This window comes from Schistocerca americana, chromosome 4 (assembly GCF_021461395.2).
Source record: "Schistocerca americana isolate TAMUIC-IGC-003095 chromosome 4, iqSchAmer2.1, whole genome shotgun sequence".
Lineage (NCBI taxonomy): Eukaryota > Metazoa > Arthropoda > Insecta > Orthoptera > Acrididae > Schistocerca > Schistocerca americana.
The window spans coordinates 540,521,292-540,536,253 of record NC_060122.1 but is presented as its reverse complement, the minus strand read 5'-3'; the positions used below and the strand labels follow the sequence as shown (position 1 = coordinate 540,536,253).

Below are 14,962 nucleotides of genomic sequence, written 5' to 3'. Positions count from 1 at the left end.
TCAGAATGGCTACGAAGTTTTCATTATCATCAACCACTGATATCAACGAACTGAGAAGATAGTGGTGATACTATTTCCTTAGCATTTAAAGGAAGCCCTGGTCCATCAGCCGACAAAGAGCACTGACATTTGGTGGCAAAAATATGTCCATCTAAGTGATTGTCACTGGCTGAATGTGAAGGTGCATTATCAAGAAGCAGCAGAGCTTTCATTGGTAAACTGGTGTGTTTCAAGTATTTCTCTACGGCTTGTATGAAATCATTTTGGAACCAGGTTTTAAAGATTTCTGAATTCATCCATGTTGTCTTTTGATGAGAGCAATGTAGAGATAGCGAATCCTGATTCTTCAGGTTTTTGAAAGCTCAAGATTTCTGTGATTTTCTTATTAATGTAAGTCTAAGCTTATGGTTCCCACTTGCATTACTACAAGCCAATATGGTAACTCATTCCTTGCTTTTATTGCATCCAAGTGCCACAGTTTCCTTCTTTGATGCATTTTTGCAGGGAGCATCATCTACAAGGGTTGACTGAAAAGTAATGCCTCCACCTTCGTAACTCTTCAACAGTTGACAGCATTGGTATGCGGCAGGTATTGGCTTGTTCTGTAGCCTCTTCTCTACAGCTCCAGTTAGTGGGAAGCCTTAGCATTGAACAATTGTGTTGTTACAGTGTAAAGTACGGAACTTTGCACAGACGGTCGGTCAAAGTGATTTAGGCAATGTGCAGTCATTGATTTCTTGACAGCAGAAGGCATCACCACAAAGGAGATTCATCAGAGTATGAACGTAATTTATGGTGATTGTGTTGATGTGAGTACTGTGCATCGTTGGGCGAGTATGTTTAAAGATGTTGATGCGGGAACATGTGACCTGCGTGATTAACGAAGAGTTGGACATCCTGTGACAGCAACCACCGAGTTTCACAAACAAAATGTTGACAGATTGATTCAGGACAATTGTCGCATCATTCAGAGAGAAATTGCAAGCACAATCAGCATTTCACAAGAATGTGTGGGTCACATTATTGCTTTGCTTTGCTATCAGAAGATCTGTGCACGATGGGTACTCCAGATGATTACTCCTGAAATGAAAGTGCACAGACTTGAAATTTGCCAGGAACTCCTCTCACATTACGAGAATGAAGGTGACGCATTTCCCCATTCAACTGTGACAAGAGACGAAACATCAGTCTATGGAATATTGACACACAGACTTGTCCCAGTAAAAGAAATTCAAGACGTAGCCCTCAGCTGGAAAAATCATGGCTACAGTGCTCTGGGACGCAGATGGTGGAAAAAGGGAAATGTTTTCCTTTAGCATGATAATGCCAAACCACACACTTTACATGCCACCACAACAGAACTTAAAGAGACAAACTCACCACCGTACGGCATCCTCCATACAGTCCAGATTTAGCACCATCTGACTTCCATCTTTATCAGTAAACTCTTCCGGGCTAAGTTGCCGTGGTCGATCTGTAGAACTTCTTCTCCCTGACGTTTCGTTCTCAACTGCGGAGAACATCTTCCGAGGTGAGTCGACTACTGGCTGCTAGGAGCTGGGGCCGCCGCTTATATAGAGATCGTAGGGGGCGCCACCACACGTCACATGGCGTCGATGTGCAGCTATCTCTGGCTATCGTCTGTTCTCTCGATTGCAGGCAATAGATTGTCACGTGATTGATGCAACGTCGACCGCCATATCTTATCCAATTTTAATCCTCCTTCTTTACGATTAAAATTGTATTGATGTTTGTGGATTTCAATTGCCTCTCTATACATACGAGTATAATAGTGCGACGTCCTTGCTAGCACGCTTGTTTCACCAAATTTTATGTCGTGATCTCCATCCTTAAAAACATGTTCCGCTACTGCCGATTTGTCGATATGTCCCAAGCGACAGTTTCTTTTGTGCTCCGTCAATCGTGTATTGATGCTTCTTTTGGTAGTTCCTATGTAAACCCTGCCGCAACTACACGGAATTTTATATACCGCTGGGGTGGCTAGGGGGTGACGAGCATCTTTTGTTGATCTTAGGCATTCACTAATTTTCTTAGTAGGCCTAAAAATGGTCTCTACCTGAAACTTGGCTAGTACTTTTCCAATGCGATCCGTGATATTATGGATGAACGGAAGAAATACTTTTCCAGCTGATGGTTGTTGCTGTCTCCCATTTTTAGGCATTTTTCTATTTGGGTGAAGTGCTCGATTAATCTCGTTTTTTGTATAACCATTTTTCGCAAAGGCCATTCGTAAATGATTTAGTTCTTCTTGTAAGTAGCCTGGTTCACAAATATTATTGGCCCTATCCACTAGTGTTTTTATGACCCCCCTCTTTTGCCTAGGGTGGTGGTTTGAGTTCTTATGGAGGTAGCGATCGGTATGTGTACCTTTCCTGTAGACCTTATGGCCTAAGGTCCCATCCGCCCGTTTGATAACTGATACATCCAAGAAGTTAAGTTGTCCATTCTTCTCCTTCTCCATAGTAAATTTAATCTTTGGGTTGATGCTATTTAAGTGTACCAGAAAATCATTCAAGTCTTCTTCCTCATGATTCCATATTACAAAGGTATCATCCACATACCGATACCACTTCGAGGGGCTTTTTTTTGGCCGACTGCAATGCTTGATGTTCAAAATATTCCATGAATAAATTCGCAATTGCGGGACTTAGGGGGCTTCCCATGGCTACCCCATCGATCTGTTCATAAAATTCACCATTATACTGAAAATAGGTTGAGGATAGACAGTGTTGGAACAAGGCTACTATATCAGTAGGGAACATATTGGCTATATGGGAGAGAGCTTCATCAACTGGAACCATCGTGAACAAAGACACTATATCAAAACTGACAAGTATGTCATTAGGACCGACAGTAATTTCCCTCAATTTCTCAATGAAGTGTAGAGAGTTTTTAATATGACTCTCAGTTTTGCCTATGTGAGGTTGTAACAAAGAGGCAAGGTGTCTGGCTAGTTCTTGGGTAGGAGCTCCAATTGCGCTGACTATTGGTCTCAAAGGAACATCAGGTTTATGTATCTTTGGTAATCCATATAATCTCGGAGGATAAGCCTCCGTTTCACAAAGATACTTTTTAACTTCTGTAGGAATTGAAGACTGTTTTATCAGACGCTTGGTGGCATTCAGCACATTCGTTGTGGGATCCTTTTTCAACTTCTTGTATGTGCTGGGTTCCAGGAGATCACTGATCTTCTTGTGATAATCCTCAGTATTCATTAAAACAGTAACATTTCCCTTGTCAGCGGCAACTATAATAACATTCTTGTCTGCATTGATCTCCCGCAATGCCTTCCTTTCCCCTTGAGACAGATTGCTGCTGGGTGGCTTAGCTTTGCGTAATATCCTGGAGGTTTCCATTCTAATTTCATCAGCAGAATATGATGGTAACTGACGAATTCCTGCCTCTATATTAGCAATAATGTCCTCCACAGGAATCTTGGATGGAGTTATTGCAAAATTCCCTCCTTTAGACAGAACAGAAAGTTCTTCCTTAGACAATTCTTTTTCCGATAAATTAATAACCGTTTGGGAATTGTTTGGAATCGCTGTTTCCTGTCGACCCTCTTGTAGACGATCAAACTTGTCCTTCTGCCTATTGGAAGACACTTCTGCACTAATCTCCATAGATCTAAATGTTAAACTGTCCACTTTGTTCCAATGACAAAACTGCATAGTATTGCTAATAAGTAAATGAAGATTTAGCAGTTGGCCATCACATACCGCCAGTCCTCGTCGTGTCTGATGTATCCGCTCACGTAGTAATGCCAGTTCCATACGAGAATAAATACGGTTAGCTTGTGGCGAATGAAACATTCTTCTCACTTTTAAAAACTTGGGAACTATACCGGTATCACGACAGCGTAGCAGAAAAGTGAGTGAGCAAAGTTGTTGACCTTTCTTCTTGCGTAGGTTCTCCAGTCGTCGTACCCTAGTTGACATTTCCTCCCCGTAGAGGCGTCGAATCATTCCATGTAGGCTTTCACGGCCGGCGTCTTTATCAGTAAACTCTTCCGGGCTAAGTTGCCGTGGTCGATCTGTAGAACTTCTTCTCCCTGACGTTTCGTTCTCAACTGCGGAGAACATCTTCCGAGGTGAGTCGACGACTGGCTGCTAGGAGCTGGGGCCGCCGCTTATATAGAGATCGTAGGGGGCGCCACCACACGTCACATGGCGTCGATGTGCAGCTATCTCTGGCTATCGTCTGTTCTCTCGATTGCAGGCAATCGATTGTCACGTGATTGATGCAACGTCGACCGCCATATCTTATCCAATTTTAATCCTTCTTCTTTACGATTAAAATTGTATTGATGTTTGTGGATTTCAATTGCCTCTCTATACATACGAGTATAATAGTGCGACGTCCTTGCTAGCACGCTTGTTTCACCAAATTTTATGTCGTGATCTCCATCCTTAAAAACATGTTCCGCTACTGCCGATTTGTCGATATGTCCCAAGCGACAGTTTCTTTTGTGCTCCGTCAATCGTGTATTGATGCTTCTTTTGGTAGTTCCTATGTAAACCCTGCCGCAACTACACGGAATTTTATATACCCCTGGGGTGGCTAGGGGGTGACGAGCATCTTTTGTTGATCTTAGGCATTCACTAATTTTCTTAGTAGGCCTAAAAATGGTCTCTACCTGAAACTTGGCTAGTACTTTTCCAATGCGATCCGTGATATTATGGATCCATAATATCACGGATCGCATTGGAAAAGTACTAGCCAAGTTTCAGGTAGAGACCATTTTTAGGCCTACTAAGAAAATTAGTGAATGCCTAAGATCAACAAAAGATGCTCGTCACCCCCTAGCCACCCCAGGGGTATATAAAATTCCGTGTAGTTGCGGCAGGGTTTACATAGGAACTACCAAAAGAAGCATCAATACACGATTGACGGAGCACAAAAGAAACTGTCGCTTGGGACATATCGACAAATCGGCAGTAGCGGAACATGTTTTTAAGGATGGAGATCACGACATAAAATTTGGTGAAACAAGCGTGCTAGCAAGGACGTCGCACTATTATACTCGTATGTATAGAGAGGCAATTGAAATCCACAAACATCAATACAATTTTAATCGTAAAGAAGAAGGATTAAAATTGGATAAGATATGGCGGTCGACGTTGCATCAATCACGTGACAATCGATTGCCTGCAATCGAGAGAACAGACGATAGCCAGAGATAGCTGCACATCGACGCCATGTGACGTGTGGTGGCGCCCCCTACGATCTCTATATAAGCGGCGGCCCCAGCTCCTAGCAGCCAGTCGTCGACTCACCTCGGAAGATGTTCTCCGCAGTTGAGAACGAAACGTCAGGGAGAAGAAGTTCTACAGATCGACCACGGCAACTTAGCCCGGAAGAGTTTACTGATAAAGACGCCGGCCGTGAAAGCCTACATGGAATGATTTGACTTCCATCTGTTCCCGAAAATGAAAGACGATCTGCGGGGACATCATCATGCTTCTAATGAAGACGTTGAGAGAACTGTGAGACTGTGGTTGTGGAAACAGAGTGTCAACTTCTTGCGTGATGGCTTCAGAAAACTTGTCCATTGTTGGCAAAAATGTATCCAATTGGCTGGTGATTATGTGGAAAAGTGAACACTGGTAATTAAATATCACATTCTAAGGATTATTTCTGCATTTGAGTTATCAAAATAATCCCATCCAAACCCAATTAACGAAGGTGGAGGCATTACTTTCATTCAACTCTCGTAATTTAAACCACTCTCGTCGCAGGTGTACAAATGTTTGCTAGTAATACCCTCCTCGTCAATTAACTTCAAAAGATAGTCTTTAAACAATGGCAGCCAAATAATGGACAAACCTTTTCCTCTTAACTATTTATGCCACAAAAATAAAGCTTCAACCTTTTTACGCTTACCTTTCAACACTGTCTTCCTTACTTTTATTCCACTTCAACTACCTTGGAAAGCACACCACTATCAATTTCTGCTCAATTGCCCCCCCCCCCCCCCCCAAACAGTAATTTTTCGTACCCATAACACCAAACCAACAATTCTAGCTGCTACCCCAGAATTCAGTTACATTACAGCACATAGTTTCTGATCAACAAGTACTACAAGTTTTTTCATTTATCAACCATTTCCAACTCTTTAGTTAGAACACAGAGGACCGCACAGAATAACAATTTAACAATGGGTGCACTCTGGGCATCAGATATGAATCTGAAGAAACAAAGAACACAGGGTTGCCAGTAGAGATGCTTTCCATGGGTGTACATTCTTGGTTTGTGAGCAATGGAAGAGGGTATGTAAGCATCTTTCGTTGAAGACTGGTTCTGATAATTTATTCAATAGTAACACTACAGTATGTACCTTAGAACTGTGACTCCAGGAGTGCTGGAGACACAAAAAGCAACCATACATTTTAAAAGTCCACATGCCATTTTAGCCAGCACCTGCTTGCTAAAGCTCAGGAAAAGCACATTACGTACAATAAATTAATCCTCATTTCAGCATGGGGAAGTATTATTATGATATTAATTAAGTAGGCCAGATTAAGTAAATCAGATACTACTGAGACCAAACAGACATGTGTCAGATAGTTGAGAATCTGATGTATTGTTGGTAATTCAATGGTTTCAAATAGACTGAGGTTTGGAAATGAGCTTCAGTGAAACAGCGATGATCAAAGATGATTGCTTTGGATTTTTAAAAGGATCAAGTGAATTTATGCTGTTGCAGGATGTGAGGAGTTGTTCACAGTGAGTACAGGCCACAAGATGTCATTGGTGAACTAATACAAAGTCAAGGGGGGACAGCTTCTGAGTCTTCAGGAATGCCTCTCGCATACAACCTATGAAAAGACTTGTGCAGGACAGGGCCATTCTGGTTCCTATAGTGGTCATCATGATTTATTTTTAGGTCGGCCCCCAAATATGAAGTAGTTGTGGGTATGGATGACGTTGGTTAGAGCGACAAATGAGATTTTAGGAAGAGTTTTAGCTGGGTAGAGAGTGGGCTAGTGTTCTAGAGCTAATAGATTTTGTGTATGTGGGATGTTAATGTAGAGCAAGAGTCCACTGATTATGAAAAGGAGGGTTCGAGGTGGGAGAGCGATGGGAATGGATTTCACACATTCTACAAAGCAGTTTGCTTGTTTTACACATGATGGTTGGCTCTGTGGCATATGGAAGTGCTGAAGGGTTGAGTTGCATTCGTTAAGAGGTTTGAAGGCTGCTAGAATTGAATGGCTGAGGTGATTAATTTCGTGTATTTTGAGATGTAGGCAAAAGATGGGGATACATGGGGCACGAGAAGTAAGATGTTATATGGAAGGAGGTGTGAGACCGTTTTAAGTGTCCACTGTTTCAAGGATTTTCTGCATATGCAAGCAAAAAACGGGATCATTAGGAACAGTTTTGTATGTCAATATATCTGAAAGTTGATGAAGTACCTGTGGCACATACAATTTGTGGTCAAGTATCACAGTAGTAGAGTCTTTTACACAAGAAAAATTATGATAGTGGGTCTGGTTTCAGTTCATGGATAGCTCAGAACTTAGTTTAAGGTTTCAGTGAAATTTTTTTCAGAAGGTCTGAGGTGGTACTGGAAGTGAAGAATTCCTGGGATACATGGCAGTTTTGGATGAGGAGGAGGAGGACCCCTTTGAATAAACAAATCTAACATCACTACAGCTGTATACTCACGTACTAGTGTTTGTGTACATAGCTGTTACAGGCTTGATACATCGTATTCATTTTGCATCTCACTTTTAGAATTGCTTGTAATGCTGATCACCACCACATCTCACACTTTAAAAGACAATGGTAGAGAAATTATTGAATCTATCATTTATAGTGAGTACAAGTATTAAACTTCAATAAACTTATGAAAGCATTCAATAAACCTCACATTATGTATTCTTTTATGAGTGTAAACATAATAAAAAACACAACTAAATGATGTTTTCATAAACTAACTTATCTGAACAATTTTAGTGTGTAAACAACTTACCAATTACACTGCTCTTGTTCACAATTGGCATCATAACAGAAGGTTCTAGCATCAACCGACCTACACTACTTATTAAATCTAATATGCTGCCAACTCCCTTCTTGTAAATTTCCAGTAATTCATTTTCAAAGCTCCGATAAAGTGAAGGAAGTAGTGAGTATCTCCCCTCTGTGAGTAGCTTTTTGAAAACCTTCAGCTCCAGATCAGGACCCTGTGGAAACACACTCTTTGTAAGCATTGGATTTTACACGTTTTTCCATCTGCTGTGCTGGCAAAAAATGCAAACTAAATATAGCAAAAATAGTAACCAAAGAGAAGTGAAAGCTTCCTCCCACTGTGTGAATAGACCAGGCTGACTCTCCCCACAACCTCTGCAAATGTCAACACTGTCTGTCCTAATTCTGTCTCACATTGGGATCTTTCCATAACATTACTTCTCATCACCAGTCAGTCCATTGGAAGGAGGAGGACAATATCAAAGATGATAATGAATTCAGATTACTGTAGCATCATACAGTTTTTATGAGTCATCAATTTATTTAGATCACCTGGATATATTGATATTTAGGGAAGCCCTCCAGCCAAAACCTGTGGGGAGGGACAATCCTCCCAAACATTCATTTTCATTGCTGGAAAACAAACACTGATGGAATATTGGTGCTATTCATAACAAAGAGCACTTAAAAGAGCATACGGTACTATGACAACAAGGGAAAAATAACAAAATTTAATTTTTATAAAGTCAGATTGCTAACTAACTGATATTAATGACTATATATAAAAACAAAGATGAGGTGACTTACCGAACAAAAGCGCTGGCAGGTCGATAGACACACAAACACAAACACACACACAAAATTCAAGCTTTCGCAACAAACTGTTGCCTCATCAGGAAAGAGGGAAGGAGAGGGGAAGACGAAAGGAAGTGGGTTTTAAGGGAGAGGGTAAGGAGTCATTCCAATCCCGGGAGCGGAAAGACTTACCTTAGGGGGAAAAAAGGACAGGTATACACTCGCACACACGCACATATCCATCCACACATACAGACACAAGCAGACATATTTAAAGACCCCTAAGGTAAGTCTTTCCGCTCCCGGGATTGGAATGACTCCTTACCCTCTCCCTTAAAACCCACTTCCTTTCGTCTTCCCCTCTCCTTCCCTCTTTCCTGATGAGGCAACAGTTTGTTGCGAAAGCTTGAATTTTGTGTGTGTGTTTGTGTTTGTTTGTGTGTCTATCGACCTGCCAGCGCTTTTGTTCGGTAAGTCACCTCATCTTTGTTTTTATATATAATTTTTCCCACGTGGAATGTTTCCTTCCATTATATTGATATTAATGACTATTATTTAAAAATCTTTGTGCTACATCAGTGACTGCATATTCAAACATTAATTAATAAGCAAGAAATCAAATCCATACCAAAAGAAGGTGACATTAGGAGGAAGGATATGACATCAATGATGCCTGTTTCAGGATGTTCAGTGGCATGGTTATTAGTACCTTCGCTGAATATGAATATATACAAGAATTTAGTAAAGAGGTCCAAAAACTTTGAGTCTCTTAGACCGAGCACTTTTTTTTTCTTTTTCTTTTCAAGACCCCTGACTTTCACATATTGAATTTTTCCAATTTTATCAACTTAAAATGTGATTTTTGTCAGCTGTTACAAAGATATTCACTTTTATACACTGAGAAGCGAAAACATTATGACCACTGCCCACTGTACAAATTGGGTGCCTCCTCATGCCATTGTGGGCATATGACGCAGTAAGAAAAGTATGTAAGCCAAGCAGAGGTGGATGGTGATTACCCTAGCAAAGATATGCACTCCGAGTGGAGAAACCCACTGAGATAAGTGACTTTGCCAAAGGGCAGATTAGTTACACAGAGTCTGAACAAGAAGCTTGAAAATGCCAAAGCTGGTCCAATTTTCATGAGCTACTGTCATGAGCATTTATGGAAAGTGGTGGGACAGTGAAACTACAACTAGGCACTAAGTGGCTGGATGTTCACGACTCTTCACAGAACATGGGGTTTGGAGGCTTGTCTGCTGTGTAAAGCAGGGCAGATGGTGATCTGTGGCACCCCTGGTGAAAGAGCAAAATACTGGTGGACACACGTTTTGGAGCACACCATTCAGCGCACATTGTTGAACATGGGGCTCCACAGCAGACAACCCCTGCATGTTCACCCGTTGCCCCAATGACATCATCAATTACAACTGTAGTGGAGTTGGGATCATCGAGATTAGACCATGTATCGCACATAGTAATCTAAGATAGCAGGTCAGCTGCAGACCACCTGCATCCATTCATGCTTGATGTCTTCGAAACACCATCATCTTTCAGTAGTGTAACTGTCTTTGTCTCAAAGCCAGAATCGTGCTACAGTGATTTGAGGAGCATGATAGTGAACTCACAAATTAAATCTTGACCACCAAATTTGCCTGATGTGAATCCAATAGTTCCCATTTGGGTCACTGTCGAGTGCCATCGCTGTGTAACCACATCAGCGGCCCATTACTTAGAAGAAGTACATGACTTGTGTGTACACACTTGGTGCCACGTAGCTCCATAAATTTCCCAGCGAACTGTAGAATCGATGATACACTGAATTGGTGACATACTGCATTACAAAGATGTTCCAATGAGCTATTATGCAGGTGGTCATAATGGTTTGGCTTGTCAGTGTAGGTTTAACTGCAGAAGTGTAGAGTGAAAAACTAAAACATGTTAATTTTATATATTTGTTAACGTAATCAACACTAAATACAAATTTAGTAGAATTAATGCATAAATGCCTTTAATGGGAGCAATACACCTGATCTTTATTATTAGAAAATTTTCAACATTAGGCTCCAGTTTAGTAAGATTTATCCTCAATCTCATTAGTCAGGGATTTCCAATCTGTTTTTTTAAGAAGATTGGCAACTGCACTAAAACTCCTTTCCACAACATATAAAGACACAAAGCTATCTAAAACTTTCTCGCAGTAGTCCATACACAGGTTAAGTAATAGGTATGTCTCCATGAAGCCAAAATTACTGATATCTCTTTCCAAATTGTATTCTAAGTTATTTGTTAGTGCTTATCCCAATCAGTTGCTCTCGTAACCTGTTTCTTAAACGTTACTGTATGGAATGATAACCCACTGTGGTATTTCCAGAGCCAAAACACCCCCAAACAGTTCCAAAGTTTTTGAGTGCAGATCTTTCAAATTTTGAACAATGTTGAATCATCATCCCGGCTGTCTGTCTATGAAAAATTGGGAAACTGGGAAAATATGCATCATCCAATGTCTTGCTCTACTATTTTCATTCTGGCAAGAAAAGCTGAAATGATGGCCTATGTTTCTATTAAATTTAGTGTCACCTTGTAACCTCAAATTAACCTCATTAAATTTAGTACACAAACCTGTTAAATAAGCAATGTCTGCTTTCCACTTTATTAAATGTTCTTTTAATATTGGATCTTCACATGCAAAAACTGTAAAATAGTATCAAAAAGTGAGAAAAATCTTGTCAAATACACGCCTTTTTACAGCCAGATTACTTCAACTGTGCATATAACCCAGAATTCAACATGTTGCATTGATTAGTGCTTTAATGACAAATTGAAGCAACTGATGCAATCTACCACAGATTTTTAGCAACAATGTTTTGTCAATGGATTATACATTGTATTGCAAACATCCCACATATAGTTTGTTTTAAATTGCATACACCCACAATAGAGCGAAACATGCCAGGTGCTCCATCTGCTGCCACAGATATATCTGACAAAAGGATAACTTTTTCCATAAAATAACTGTTCAGAATAATAAATATTGAGTCATCTTTAGTGTCTTGTCACAGTTCTATACTGTTGTACACAAGATGTTTTCAATATCTTAATCATTTCATCAATGTGTCTTAGAACTGTGATGTTGCTCAAAGGAATTCTTTTGGGTACATCATAAGTAGGTTTGTGTAGAACAGTTTTTAAAATCCTTCAGTGACTGGAAAAACTAACTGTTTCCAGATACTACAAACCTTTTCCAGATTTTGCTATAAGCAGCAAGCCATTTTAAGACCCAGTAAACAATCACCGCCTGTGATATCGAAACGAACATAACGCCTACTGTGGGGTCTCTTTTGTAAGTTTTTCTTTAAGTATGGGGGGGGGGGGGCATTCAGTAAGTAAAGCAACACTTTTTTTTTCTTCTGAAAGTGATCCCAATACACAATATTATACCCCTCTTTTGGCTACAAAACCCTATTTTTCAACATAATCGCCATTCAATGTGACGGCCTTATGCCACCTTTATTGAGAGGGCCTCCATGTCCGCATGGTAGCCCTCTACTATTCGGCATCTGAGCCAATGTATTGTTGCATCAATAACCTTCCCATCATCTACCACTGATTCCTTCATTAAGCCAAAAAGATACAAGTCGGAAAATGCGAGACCTGGACTATAAGGTGGACGAGGAAGAACAGGCCAATGTAGTTTTGTGAGTTGCACTGGTTGTGCAGACCCTCGTAAGGTCTTGCATTTTTATGGAGGAGGAGAAGTTCATTTGCATTTTTGCAGCAATGAAAATGGTGAAGTCTCTTTCTTTTTAATTTCCTAAGGGTAGCACAATACACTTAAGAGTTGAGCGTTGCATCATGATGGAGGACCTCAAACAGAATAACCCTTTCAGAGACCTGGAAGACCATCACCATGACTTTACCAGCCGAGGGTGTGGCTTTGAACCTTTTCTTCGGAGGAGAGGTGGTGTGGTACCACTCCAGGGATGGCAGTTTTGTTTCCAGTTCAATGTGACGAACTCATGTTTCATCATCTGGGATGATGTCTGACAAAAAATTGTCACGATCAGCCTCAAATTCCACAAGCAATTTCGCACAGATGATCCTTCATTGCTTTATATAGTCTTCTGTTACATGAAAAGGAAACAGCAGGCACACACCTTTGAATACCCCAATTGATGGATGAATGTGTCAGCACTACCAACAGACACACAGCGTTGTGCAGCGAGGCGTCTGTGATTCATCGATAACCTAAAATAAGAGTGTCCACACATTCAAACATTGCAGGAGTCACAGTTGTGTGTTGCCTGTCGCGCAAGATCAGACAGGTTTGCAAAACCTAGTTGCGATGACGACAGGCGCTTCACCCAAGAACTCACCATGCTTTTGCTCAGTGACACATCTCCATAGACACTATGCAAGCACCTATGAATACCTGCGATGCTTGGTTTTCCATCAAAAGAAACTCATGACAGAACGACAGCTCTCAGCATGAAACTCATCTCCATTACAGATGCCATTTTGAAGGGCAGATACAGTCCTCCACCTATCAGAACTTCGTGAAACTATAAGGGCTGATGTGGGCACATTCCACAAAGTCCCACAATGAATTCCCCATTTTTGCAACCAAAACTACCTAAGAAAAAAAATGTGTTGCTTTATTTATCGAAAATCCCTTGTATTTGAAAATGTTTCAGATCTTTGCCTATTCATCAGGGTGACACCTTCTGACATGATCCTCAAACTTGGATGGTTTCATAGCCTCATTGCTTAACACTTTATTCCAAAAAGTCACACAGGTAATCATTTGCCTGGCAATGTTTGAATTAGATTAAACTTCAAATATCCAACACCGTATTGTCTACATTTCTTTTTAGATATGGCCATTTTTACTATCAGTTATCTGTGAACAAAAATTAAGTTATTTAGGTAAATATGCTGAGGTTGGTTGGTTGGACGAGTAGAGAGACCAAACTACTAGGTTATGAGCTCCCTTTACCTCAAACAGACAAGTCTACATGACTGTAGATCAGAGACAGCCTACTGTGCAAAACCATGGGGGAGTAAACCCCAATGTCCACAAAATGTCAATGAAGTCTAAATAAGGGGCAGAAAGAAGAAAGAGCAACCGAAAGCCCTTGAAAGCAGGGTGCAATGAGAGGGACGAGGGGGGGGGGGGGGGGACATCACCAGCCCCCACTACTTACCATAGATAGTCCACTAAGAAATTGTCTAGGAAAGACTAGCAACATGGACAGGCAACAGAAGCACAAAGAGACAAAAGATGGACAAGTCTAACAGACCACACAAGAGAGGGGGAAGAAGAGTATAAGAGCAGGTAGGTTGAGGATTGGGCTGTACCATGGGGCTCAGACAGCTGCAGCCTGATCTGGGCAGAGGAGTCAACAAAGTATTGTAGAGATAGTGAAAGACAGTCTAGGAGTGCTGAAAGACAGTGAACAGAGAGTCAAAAGGAGATGGTAGACTTTATATACGAACAAGTTAGTCTCATAAATGTCAAGAAATTTAATCAAAGGTTTAATTCTACATTTATGATACTGTGTTTGCTATTTTCAATTTCTTCTCATGCTTACAAATTTTTACGTAGCAGTTCATTAATGAAAATTCCACATCCAAGCACTCTGCATAAGATCTGCAGCAAATTTAATGTGAATCCATCTCATGAATGGCTTGGGGGAAGTAATGTCCTGTCCTATGCAAGACAGAAATTTCAATACTTGAACAGGTGTTTCTTGACTCCCGCAAGGCGTTCGATACAGTTCCCCACAGTCGTTTAATGAACAAAGTAAGAGCACATGGACTATCAGACCAATTGTGTGATTGGATTGAAGAGTTCCTAGATAACAGAACACAGCATGTCATTCTCAATGGAGAGCAGTCTTCCGAAGTAAGAGTGATTTCAGGTGTGCCGCAGGGGAGTGTCATAGGACCGTTGCTATTCACAACATACATAAATGACCTTGTGGATGACATCGGAAATTCACTGAGGCTTTTTGCAGATGATGCTGTGGTGTATCGAGAGGTTGTAACAATGGAAAATTGTACTGAAATGCAGGAGGATCTGCAGCGAATTGACGCATGGTGCAGGGAATGGCAATTGAATCTCAATGTAGACAAGTGTAATGTGCTGCGAATACATAGAAAGATAGATCCC

The 14,962-nt window shown here is 40.8% G+C and overlaps 1 protein-coding gene across 1 annotated transcript in view; it reads right to left on the bottom strand.

The window, feature by feature from the left end:
• The window catches only part of LOC124612469 (anaphase-promoting complex subunit 5), a 145,203-nt gene that overhangs the window by 70,793 nt on the left and 59,448 nt on the right, over nucleotides 1-14,962 (bottom strand). Inside the window, exon 3 of the mRNA XM_047140698.1 lies at nucleotides 8,000-8,210. Within this exon, the coding sequence (XP_046996654.1) occupies nucleotides 8,000-8,210 (211 nt within the window). The remainder of the gene's footprint in view (nucleotides 1-7,999; nucleotides 8,211-14,962) is intronic.